At 33.2% G+C, this 13,355-nt stretch overlaps 1 protein-coding gene across 2 annotated transcripts; it reads right to left on the reverse strand.

Annotated features, from left to right (window-relative positions):
• Nucleotides 1-852: 852 nt before the first annotated feature.
• On the reverse strand, nt 853-5,914 carry LOC131637891 (uncharacterized). 2 transcript variants are annotated; one of them, XM_058908459.1, is made up of 9 exons: nt 5,413-5,914; nt 4,559-4,668; nt 4,104-4,172; nt 3,792-3,907; nt 3,651-3,705; nt 2,555-2,675; nt 2,105-2,152; nt 1,749-1,843; nt 853-1,605 (listed from the first exon to the last, which is right to left on the reverse strand). In XM_058908459.1, the coding sequence occupies exons 1-9, from the start codon at nt 5,495-5,497 to the stop codon at nt 1,603-1,605; spliced, it is 702 nt and encodes a 233-aa protein (XP_058764442.1). In that variant the 5' UTR covers nt 5,498-5,914; the 3' UTR covers nt 853-1,602. The 2 variants fall into 2 exon arrangements, with proteins under 2 accessions (XP_058764442.1, XP_058764441.1); XM_058908458.1 differs by having other exon boundaries at nt 853-1,609; nt 5,413-5,913.
• Nucleotides 5,915-13,355: the final 7,441 nt, after the last annotated feature.

The raw sequence follows: 13,355 nt of genomic DNA on the forward strand, positions 1-13,355 counted from the left end.
GTTGGCTTTTATTCTTTGCAAGATTGCAATATGAATATGAAGTAACAATTCCCTGTTATCATCATTTGTACTATAGTGAACCATTTACACTTTTCACTATAAGACATCTCAATGATGTAGAATCTTGTTGAACTATCTTATCTAATAACTAAATGATCATTTCATTCCTTTTTATTTCACTTTCCTTTACTAGTAGAACTCAGTTCCACATGCTTAGCTTATGGAGTCAATTAGCTTCCCAAACTCAATAACATGGTTTATGAAGATTAGATATTAGCAGTCAATAATCAAATTAAAACAACAAAAATAGAATATAATCTATTTGGTGATTAACTTCATTACATTGTACATGGTGCAAAAATCGCATCCCCTGAAGTTATAGGCTTATAGCTCACAAGTCTAGTCAAGTATGATCAATGTGGAAACATAATTTTAGAACATATCTTAATTTTAATAATTTTAATATGACTCGAGATGTACTTCTCTACTATTAACATAGAGAATTCTTGAATAGCTTTGTTCAAGAATGAACATTTTTTTAGGGCTTACTGTTATTTTTCTATATATTTGAGGGCTTACTATTCTTAGATTTTTTTAGATCCTCTTATTATTGGGGTTGGGAATTAATTGACCCCTTAAATTGACAGCTCTAGCCATAGCACAAGTAATCTTCCGGTTGCTAGAGAGAAACATTGATATTCACCTCTACTACCCTGTCTGCCCAAAAGTTCACATTGTGGCCTAGCCTCTGTCTCTCTGGTATGTAAGCAGCCAATGACCATTTCAACTGGAGACAATGTGTTTTCATCACGAATCAGAGAAGCTCGACATAGCTCTTCAAAGATAATTAAAGGTTCACAATTAAACTGCGTTAATTTTAATGGTTCATTACAAAAGCAAAGCAACATTCAAGTTCAACCATATAATGGTCAGCTGAATTTAGATGCCCTGTTGAATAGATCAGGACAAGATCATTAACTGACCATACTAAAGACTGAATATTAGCACGTATAAAATAAACCACTATACTTAGAGCAAAACAGAGTAGTTAGAATACTAGTGTTCAACAACTCAAACTTTATATCTTGTACTCAAACAAATATGCAGTATTTGAATACCATCACAAACAAGGCCAGCAGTTGCAACCAACTTAATCGAACCTGTTTGAATTATAATACTGCACTCTGTAAATGCCCATTAATGGACGTCAACGAAATACATAGGCAAACCACAACCATTACAATCTATTCTTTTTGGCACCAAGCAAAGCAAACCTACATTTCTGACTCCCCCTGGCAGTTTGTCAGCCAACAATTCATCCTCCAACTGGATTTAAACCTTCATTCCTCCAAAACCTTGATGATATTATACACGGCTCACCCCGTTCTTAATCGAATGTTAGAAGGGTAAATGTTGAAATGGGAAGAATGGGAGTACGAGTAGCATCACATCAAGTACAATAACCTTCAAGTTAAAACTAGTAGATTGACGGACTAAGGGTTGATATCTATTGTGTGAGAAGTTTGTATGAGGGTACATCTTCCAGCTGTGTAAGCTCTTCAAGCAGAAGTTCTTTCTCCAGCTGACGGCGTGTAGATTTCATCACTGTCTGTAACAATATTCAGTAATAGACATAAACATATAAGCAAATCTAATCACCAGCATTCTTAAGAAACTACTAATTAAAATAGCTCGTGAATAGTCTTTCCCTTTATCTACAAAACAAACTCATGACAAAGTATACATACATTAAAATCCATGTATGACGCGCGCATGGAAAGCCATTGATTATCCATCAGCTTGAATGTTATGCAATAGAGAAGATCAAAAGCTGACTCGTTTTCTGCCATACATACATACATAAATGAATTTAGTTACTTACAACAAAGTTTACCTATAGTGAATACCATCGCTATATATCTAGTAAAAGCTATAATGTTTGTAACACAAGTATTTTTTTTTTTTAAATACAATTGTAAGAAAAGGTGATTTTTCACAAATCTATTACAAATGACACAACACTAATCAAATTCACTGTTCCCTTCCTAATTATAAGAAAAAACAAGTGAAATCAATAATTAACATTGCAATAAAAAAAGGCTACCTGCAAGAAATTTTAGGAAAGTTGCTCCCACCAGTGTCCGTGGCTGAACTGTCAAGACAAACAACATTAGTAACAAATAACATCATAATCAAATTCAGTTACATGAACCAAGACATCTATTATGAATTCATGAAATATGACATCAGAAAATATAACTGAAAATATTGTAAGGTTGATGATGAGCTAAAATTGGGATGGACATGTTACATGAACCAAGAGATATCAAAATTTATTTGAACATACAAATACCTGGCAAAATTTGTGGGGAAAAAATTAACAAGTAACAACAAGTTTTATAATAAGGAAGATATTACATAAATGCTAATTGGTAGGCCTTATGTCATTTGATTGGAACCAACTTCTTCTATTCATTCAAATAAAGTAAACAAATATTCCTGTACATGATATATGCTGAGAGTAAAAACCATAATAAAGGAGAAACTGATCAACCTGCTTCCAGATCTAGCATTTGAATAAGCATGAATGTAATGTTAACACCGGCAACAGCAAATGGGTACTCCCACACTGAACGATCTCCTTCCTGCTTCCGTAAGAGATCTTGAAAAGATTTCTACAAAATGAAAAGTTTGTGATTTACAATAAAGAGACGTGAACTGCAAAATCTAAAAATAGATTTAAGGTTTGAACGGGAAGTTCTTGAGGGATTCAATCAAAACTAGATTAATAAAGACAAACCAGGAAAACAGGGGTCCAACAACAATGAAAAAATGTGACTAGAAAAACTGAAAGATCATAGCAAATTCTCTGAATCTGAAACATAACTATCCACATTGAATAGACAACAATTCATAACAAATGCAACATGCAGTCTATTTCATGTTTAAACACCAGAAAACTGAAAAAATGCAAGGAAACTCAGGACAAAAATATTTTTGGAATTATCTGCTGAGGAATCTCAGCATTAAGTCATGTTATCGCAATTCACAATATGTATAGCGTCCATAATGCTTAGACAGGCTTGGATTTTCAACATCCAACCGATTGAAGAAATTGAGAAGAAAACAAGACCAATCAATTTCAAAATCATTCTTGTTTCTCGTCTATAATTCAGGCTAAAGTACTGTTTATGTCTTAAAAATAAAGTAGTGAAACTAATGAATTTGGCCAAAATTATTTTATCATGGAGGAATTCTAAAACCCAGAAGCAATAATTTTATTCAGATCAGCAAGGAATTCAGCTAATTTATTGTTACCACATCAACCATCTAACTATGCATGCATGTAACAAATAAGGCCCTTTTGGATGAAATAGATGACAAACTATTGATTCCAAACAGATGACATTAAACAAGAGCAGTCATTCTTCAAATAAATACAGATCTAACAACAAAATGTATACCTATTACCACCCATGTTCTTTAACTATTGGAAACATAGTGGTCCTTTCTTTTGGATGAAATACACTAATTTGGTTGCTTAATTAAACTCTCTAGACCGTCAGATGATGAGGTTCATTCATAAGGCTCCAAAATATTGATTACAACACCCAAAAGAGGGAAGAGAATAACAATAAAAAAGGACATACCGGGAATTTTTTGGCAAAAAACAGCAAATTCTCTAATGATATATAACCACCACCCCTGCCAGTGATATGTAAATATAGACATCATTAGTGACAAGAAATTAAAATGAAGACGAGAGATAAATCAACAAGAATAATATCTACCTAAAATCTGTTGATGGATCCTTCCCTTGCCATCCCATGTCTTTCCACTGCTCTGAAATCAAGCCCCTCAGCTCTTCTTCAGGAAATGCGGCATTCCATAAAGCCCTTAGGGATTCCTAAGATAATACATAAAAAAAAAGTAAATCATATTCTTAAGACTCTACGAGATATAAGTCTGCACATATGATAATAAGCCATAAGTAACACCCAAATCTATAGGCACACGACTATAAGTCTTTGGTGGACTCCATAGTTATTGTCACATCACAGCTGACAACACTTAAACTTGAAGTTTTTTAATAGATATGGTACCTGGTGTTCGGGGATAGAACTATCATACGGAATATCTATTCGACTCTGAAGCCTCTGCAGGCATTCTTCCTGAAAATTCAGCAATGCAAATTTATTGTGCCATACATATCAATATTTAAATAAAGTAGAGTATTTTGATCTAGACGCCCTACACAACAAGCAAGGATAAAGAAAACAAAAAAATAAAACCCAACCATGTGAAACATAAATGTCATGATGAAAGCTACTGAACATTCAGAGCACCTATAAATAACCCAAATTAAAATTGAAAAACATCTGTCATTATTTGGCGAGACTGTAGATTTTTCAATATAAATGTAGCTCAATATGCATATTGATATAGTTGAAAAGATGCTTCTGAAGACTAATCACAACAATAATTTGAGTATTTGTTTCTACGAAAATCAAAGAGTATTTAGTCGCTGCTTCAGTAATTTAGTCACAAAATATATTACCTGGGATAGAGTTAATTCAAAAGAGGGTCGAGCATCACTCTCTCTTCTCTGTGCACAGACACAAGACAAACCTCGGCCAAGCCATGCTGATGATCCCGTCACAAGCTCAGCTGTAACAAAATAAAACTGAGCATAAATAAAGATCCGAGTTTCCAAACTTCGCCATACAAGTTTTAAGAAAATTGATAGACAGAAATCATCTATTAGTAATCATTAATTAATTAATTAATTAATTATCCTCAGCATAAAGTATATTTTATTCACTTCAGTTCAGTTTCTTAAAGCAATCAGTTTACACGAGCCACAGTAAGATAAGACTCATTGCTCATATTATGTATACATCACTTTATAAACAGTTTTATGTGTCTAAATGACTAATAAGTCATTACTGATTTTTTTTCCAAACATGATAACAAAATATGACCACACGGTAGAGTCGTTTGCTTTAATCATCATGCTAGCCACTAGCTTCCTTTATTCCCAATTTTCCATTATTTTTATACTAAATCAGTTGACAAATTCAGCTTCCAACCAAATGAATATTACTGCATTTCAGAAGTGCTAGATCTACGCAATAACCTCATAACCTAAAGTACTTTCATATTTTAAGCATAACAAAAAGCTTTTCGCACTAAGATTAACATAATATTCCATAGTAAACTAAACTAGCTCGATATAGATCTCAACTAAACTCAACTCTATCCAATCAAAAGTCCATTCATATAATATAACAAAAAAATCTAGAAATCAGTGGAAGCATCAATTCATCAACGAACTCAATTACGAATAAGAAAACCGATAAATCGCTATGAAATTTAAAGGTTAAACATCAAAATTAGGAGAAATTTTTTTACCAGAAGTTGAATGGCACGTGTTGCCTCGATCAAGACCCTGCGAAATTCTCCGAACAGCGACGAAAGAACCACCTCTATCATCCATTATTTGCTCTTCTCTATACAACTAAAGCAACAACAACAACAACCACTGCTCCATCGTCACCGCGCCACTGGAACTAACAATCCACAACTGCGATGAATCGAGAGAAACGAAAATGCGAATCGAATGCGAACGGAAAATCGGTGAAACGAGAGGAGCAAGAAACGGTTAGAGGGAGCAAGAAAGATCTGGAAGAATTTGCCGGGAAAGAAAAGATGAGAAAAGTTTTAAGAGAGAGAGAGAGAAAGAATGTATATAGGGTTTATGCAAGATCTGTTTGTGAGAAGTCAGTTACGATAGAGAGACATGGGGATTTAGTTTTAAAAAAAAGGGCATAACGCATCGTTCGGCTTTTCTCGCCGTTAAGGCGTTTTGTTTTTCATGACAGACAGACTAGTCTATACTCGCCTGCGCTCTCTCACGCACACCACATTTTATTCATTAATTTTATTAAATAATAAACAATAATATCAAAAGCCTTTTCAAAAATAAAAAATTTATTTGTATCTCGGTTTTAATTGAGTTATTATGGTCCAATAAAATATATTAAGGCGTAAAAAAACGTACCAGCATTTTTTGAATGAGTTTAATGGATACATACTTTTGTCCAATAAAAAAACCTGAATAACGGATTTTTTTTTTTGACAAGAACAAACTTAACTGATATCATTACTCAAATCAAATTCAATATAAGGAGGTACATTACTGAGAAAACTACGCCTAGACCAGGAATTGGCCGCCTTGGCTAACGTATAGGCAACCGAATTCGCTTGACGCTTAATGAACTTTACCTCAAAGTTCGGAAACAGAAGTAGCAGATTCTGAATAGTCTTAATAATAAAAATAAATTCCGAATTACCAACATGAGACACATGAATAGCCCGAGTAACATACTGACAATCACTTTCAAAAATGACGCGAGAAAGCTGGAGAGAAATGGCATTCTGGATTGTTTCTTTAACCGCGGTAGCTTCAGCTTCGTTGACAGAAAGAATACCCACATCCCAAGACACACCTGCTGAAATAAATCTACCTAAATGGTCCCTAAAACACCACCTTCTATTCGTTATCCCACACACGTTATTGAAACCTGCATCAACATTACATTTCAGTTGGTTTTCCAAAGGAGGAATCCAGCAAGATGGGATATTATTAACAACTCTCAAATGATGATCTTCTCTAGCTAAAAACCAGTCATACCAATTGTGGTATGCTTGCAACCCGATCTTCAAAGCATCATCCCGAGTATCATCCCATACCACATTATTTCTACTTCGCCAAAGAGTCCTGAATAACGGATGTTGAACTCAGGAATCAGGATCATTTGGGTAATAATAGAAATCAGCATTTTTTGAATGAGTTTAATGGATACATACTTTTGTCCAATAAAAATACCTGAATAATGGATGTTGAACTCAGGATCATTTGGGTAATAAAAGAAGTACTTATATATTACATAACAATTATTTATTTTTCAAATTGATTTTATACAAATATTATTCAACCATATTTCATATACTTATTTTAATAAATTGAAATATTTAATATTTATAATATTTGAATATGATATTTAATAAATTGAAAGTAAATATTTAAATATTTGAATAAATTTATTATATAATAAATTAAATAATTTATGAGTTTAATGGACATACACGGACAGTGGAAAAAAGTTTTAAATTGTCATTCAATAAAAATGTAACAAACTGCTGTGTTATCTCAGTAATTTAAACATAACAGTATGATGGGATACATGGTCGTGATTGGTTGATAATGTAAATTTTTTTTACACTGTCAGCGCATCACCTATTTTCTCATAATTTATTATGTTGAATAAATTTATTTTTTAATAATAAATTAAACCTAAATAAAACTAATAATATTAATAAACTGAAAAATAAATTTAACATAAATATATATTTTTAATAAACTGAAATATTAAAACATTTAATATATATATATATATATATATCTATATATATATATATATATATATATATATATATATATATATATATATATATATATATATATATATATATATATATATATATATAATATTTGAATTTATAAAATTTTAATATATAATTTAATAAACTGAAAGTAAATATTTAAATATAATTACTCCAACATATTTATTTAAAAATAGCTAATACATATTTATATATTTCAATATTTGTTTTAAAATAATATTTATTTTATGTATTTAGTAATAAAATGTTAATTTCTTTATCATATTTTTAAGATTAATTTTTTTTAAACTTTTAATATTAGTTAATATAATTATTAATATAATATTTAATAAATAAACAAATAAATATAATAGTTAATGTAAATAAATTCAATAATATATATTAAGTTTAGAATAATTCAATTTAATAAGATGTTTATGTTAAGTTTATCCTATTGTAGTTAAGAAAAAAAATAATTGATTTAGTGGAAGAGAACTTGGTTGTCACCATGATGGTGCATGGCTCGAATTCCACCTAAACCCTTAAAATGGAGGAATCTTGTAATTACAAAGATATAATCTATGTTTTTTAATAAAAAAGTATGATATTATTTTATTATTTGTGTTTGGTGCACACATATTAAAAGTACGATATTATTTTATTATTTATATATTTAATATAAATTTAATAATGATAAATATATGATATTTAACTACAAAATCACCTTTGTGAAAATATTATCTATATTTTTTAAAATTAATTTTAATATTTAATAGATAAACAAAGTAATTACCATTCCAATAATTTATTTTTACCTAAAAATATTGAAGTTAATATCCATTCGTATTTTTGAAAATTTTAATAATTGTATTAATTTTAAAATATTTATTATTTTTTATTTTTTATACCATATTAATTTTATAGAATAACTACAACCCATAAAGCAAATGGCTCACCGCACCGCTTGTGGGATAGTGCATTATCCTAGTCTAGGAATGAGGTAATTTTTACCCGAGACCAATCACCCGGATTCTTGTAGCTCACGTCAATAAATCAGCAAGTTATTACAAATGCTCTATTATATAAAAGGGAGAACGCATCATTTTTCATGTAATTCAAATTCAAATCTCATTTGCTTCATCTCACTTTCATATTGACTTGAGTGTTGGAGTACTAACATCGTCTCCACATGGATTAATGTGAGGAAAAGAATGTCATTCAACAATCTTTACGTTTCTGAGCTTGGTTTTGAATGGTTTATTAGAGTAAAATGTGGAAAGTAATGAACAAGAAAATAAATGCATTCCTTAAAGAATAGCGAACTTATCAAGCTTTAGATTTCATCTACCCGTCAAAGACTTAAATCTATCGATCAGTTGTAAGCAACCTGAATTACTCATAAATATCATCATGTATCTGTCATATCAGTACCCATGTTTGCGGCACCTACAAGAGTTCTACCTTATTGTTTAATCAACGATCTCTCGACTCATTAAACAACAAGGAGAATTAAGACTCGATACCCACATGTGAATATTATATCTAAATCTATGTCTAGAGTTTAGAACCTGGTAGATATTCATCCTAGATCCAGATTTGAAGAGAAAACAAGGATAACACCATGATCAATACATATACATAAAATCAGAATAAAATCATAATAAACTAAATACAAACTCCAACAGTATAAAAACATAGAGAAGAGGGAAGAAAAATCAATCATCTCACGCGGTGTCAATCGCGATTGAAGCAAAACCCCCACTTCGGATCATCAAGTTTCAAGCTCCAATGTTTTTTTCTAAGCCTATCTACCAAGGAATGAAGTTGATGGAGTTGGGAGCAAAAAATCCCCAAAACTGTAGCCTAAAAATCTGAAGAAATTAATTTATACAGAACTGAAATTGCAGACCACGCTAAGCCTAAACAAGGTGCGTTGAGCGTGGATCCACTTAAAAACACATAAAACGCCTTAAATCGCATTAAGCGCAGAAAAAGGGCGCTTAGCACGCTAGCCTCTACATGAGCCCCTCTATGTGTGCTTTGCCTCGCTTAGCCCGACGTGGGACACTTTATTTTCTTCCAAAAATGCATCTTGAAGCTTTATTTGTGGTTCCAATGTCTAATACTTCAACAGTGCGATAAATCCTACAAAAATGAGATAAAATAATCAATCGATACAATATTTGCACAAATAACTATTAAGCTATTATTTACACTAAAGTCAAGGCTTTATCTTAAAAACTAAATGAAAATAATGCCAGTCTCGGTTACTCCTCTAGTGTTTTTAGGAAAACCAGAGGACATGACGTTCACGGAAAGCACCTGCCTTGCATATCTTCGCCAAGCAGCCTTGGAGAGGCTCCTCACGAAGATACCTTCGACAATGGTGTTTTTCATGCGATGCGGGATCTTGTCAATCATCTCTTGAAAAAATAATATTGAAGGGTAGGAGTTGGAGGTGTGACCCATCTTAGTTTTACTGTAAAAAAAAGTACAAGTGTGTGTGTTTCCCCTGCAAGGGCAGGTAGACTCAGAGGTTCTAGTAAGTATATTACACGTTTCAGGGTGAAGGTTATCTCACGACGGCGAGTAGCCTTGTACGGTGGTTTTGGAGGCTGTTTTAGGGACCAACTCACATGAGATGATAGGTCCTTGCTGTTGGCCGACGGTGCTAGGTGGCAGGTGGGCGGTTGGAGTGATATTGCTAGGGTTACTCAGAGCGGAGTGTTCTCTGAGTGATGTTTGAATTTGTGTAAGTAAGTAAGTGTTACTTGAGTGATGCCCCTTTTCTCCCTAGAAGGATAAGTTATTTATAGGAATTCCTAATTCTTAGAGTGTGTTTGTTTCAAGTTACAAAATAAGATTCCTGGGAATATGATATGGGAAATGCAATAATCCCATGTTTGTTTATAGTTTTTGAAAATTATTCTCAAATATTTTTTATTCCCGAAATTTATTTTACACATGATTTCTTCCTTATTTATTTTTTATGTTAAAAGGTGGGAACTCAACATTCCCATAAGAATATAGTCCAACTAACCCTAACTTCTCACTAACACTCACATTTAATTTAAATTTTATTTTTTATAATTTTTTAATTTAATTAAATTTGTAAACATTCCTTGAAAATCTAACTTTTGGCCAAACACACGCTATAGGAATATTATTCCTAGGAATAATAATCTCAGGAATATAATTCCAAGGAATGTAATTTCATAACTTGAAACAAACACACCCTTAGGACTTTCTTGGAAACGGTTATCGCCCATCCTGTCAAAGGGAGGACAATTGAATTCCTATTCCTAAGGAATACATGGGTCAATAACCATCTTAACTTTCACATTATCCCATACATGTCTTATCGCACATTTCTTCTACCTCAGAGGCGAGAAAAACGCAGAGACGAGGCGGTAGCGAACTCACGTCGTCACCTTTTTCTGGGGAGGCCCCAAGCTATCGCCATAGGAAAGATTATTTACAAATATAACTCTACTATATATAATAAAGTGAAAGGAGTTCTTTGACAAATTTGTCATTTGTCAAAATATTAGAGTCCATGCTATTTTTGTAAAACACTATTAATAGAAAGGTTTTTATAGTTGACTTTATATATATATATATATATATATATATATATATATATATATATTATTAATTATTTCATTAATTCCTAAGTATTAATGAAGACTATAAATATTCTGAAGAGAAACTTAATAGTCACATTGAAAAAGATAAAGTTATTAGCATCAATTGAGAATCTAAACATAACAGTTTAGAAAAGCGTAAAACATTTAAACACCATCTTCTACACTTCCTCTTCACATCAGAAAATAAAACCAACAAAACCCCCTAAACACCAACAAACCTTATCTTATATGTTCATCCTCCGCCGTTTCCGAAAGCTCACTCCACTCACCACCAACGATCCAACCACCACTTCTGACACCGAGTCAGTAAAAAAAGAACTAACACATCAATCTTTCTCTCTCGCTTTACCTTCACGACCCTTCATTCTTTCTTCTTCCACTTTTCTTCTTCCTCACCTCAAACATCAAACAACAAAATTCACGCGGTGGTCTGTGAGAGTAGCTTCATGGTTGACGTCTGGTGGTTGGCACGTGGCGTGTCGGCGCGAAGGCTGTCCGTGGTGGACGTCACTGTTGATTAAGCGACGATGGCGGTGTGTGAATCTCCATGGTGTCTATGTTGTTGTGAAGCCGTGGGAGTGGAATGGATGTTGCCGTGCAGATGAGTTGTTGTTTGTGTGTGAATTGACAGAACCGCGATAAATGGATGAAGATAGAAGCATTGGCATCAGATTGTTGCATTGTTATGTGATGCTGGCGGTGAACAGGGTGAGTTCACAATTTCACAAAGAGGCATGAGGCTGAGATCAAAGAAGGGATGCGTGAGTTGCAACTCCGGAGACTCGGTCTGAGTTCGAACTTTTCCCAAATTCCTGCTTTGGGTATGTAAATGATTTTATGTTGGCTGCATTTTATGGTAAAACATTCCTGTGTGTGTGATGTCTTGACTAATGTCATGACATGCTATGTGTAGTGTTGTGCAGGATTTGACAGTTTGAGCTAATACATGTTTTGGTTGGATGTCATGCTCGATGTCATGACATCCGTATTTGACAGTAGTAGCTGTTATATTTTAGCTGTTAATTTTCCTTATTTATCTCAGGCTACAATTTAGGAAACTATATATTTTTTGCTATATGGTTTGCGCTAAAATATCTCGACTACAGCATATGTGTGAACACCCTGATGATGTGGAAACTAGGTTAACTTGGTTAACCCTAATTTATGTTTAGAAGGCCCAAGGCCCAAGTGTTTCCTATAAGAATATTGCTAATCCTACTTTCAGAGGCAGAGATTTTGGCGTGAAGAGTTTTGTACTTTGTGTTTTATTTTCACGTGTGTTTATGTTAGTATTTTCTTGTAATCCAAGCAATTGTCTATTTGATTATTGTATTAGAATAAGGTGTTTTGAGTTGTAATTGTTTGTGTCACTCTAAGCTTTTAAGCATGAGTGATGTGTCTCTTGATTGAAGCTTTGAAGCCAGATCAAGATTTGTTTGAAGTGTGTTTTCATTCTGGTTTTCTTTGTCGTTGTTTTTGATATCACTGTTGTGATTGAGGGGGAGTGAGTAGGGACTCAGTCTAGCACTAGATTGAGATTGCATTGGGTAGGTCTTAAGTGAAGAGTTGTAAACGGGGGAGTTTAACTCTAAATTACAACTGCTTATAGTGGATTTCCTCCCTGGCTTGGTAGCCTCCAGAGTAGGTGTTGTTGTACACCGAACTGGGTAAACAATCATCTGTGTTCTTTACTGTTTTTGTTGTTTTTGGTTATTCTCTGCAAAGTTTTATTATCAGTTCTGAAGTGGATGTCATAATATCCGTTACGACATTCATCGTGTGCTACTAGAATTTTCAATTGGTATCAGAGCAGGCACCCTGCCTGTTTATTTCTGGGTGAGATCTAGGGACGATAAATTTTGGTACTATGGACAAGGATGTAATAGTATTTGGGAATAGACCATCCATTCTGGATGGATCTAACTATGACTACTGGAAACCTCGTGTGGTAGCCATTTTGAAGTCCGTGGACAGCAAGGCTTGGAGAGCTGTAATCAAAGGATGGGAACATCCTACGAAGAAAGATAAAGATGGAACAACTGTGTTAATATCCGAAGAAGACTGGAGCAAAGATGAGGAATAGCGAGCTTTGGGAAACTCCAAGGCTCTAAATGCGTTGTTCAATGGAATATGCAAGAATATATTTAGACTTGTGCAGCACTGTGAACTGGCCAAAGATGTTTGGGATACTCTCAAAACAACTCATGAAGGTAGATGAACTCATTGGTTCCCTCCAAACATTTGAGATGAGTATATGTGATA

The sequence above is a fragment of the Vicia villosa genome, unplaced genomic scaffold, assembly GCF_029867415.1.
Source record: "Vicia villosa cultivar HV-30 ecotype Madison, WI unplaced genomic scaffold, Vvil1.0 ctg.002106F_1_1, whole genome shotgun sequence".
Lineage (NCBI taxonomy): Eukaryota > Viridiplantae > Streptophyta > Magnoliopsida > Fabales > Fabaceae > Vicia > Vicia villosa.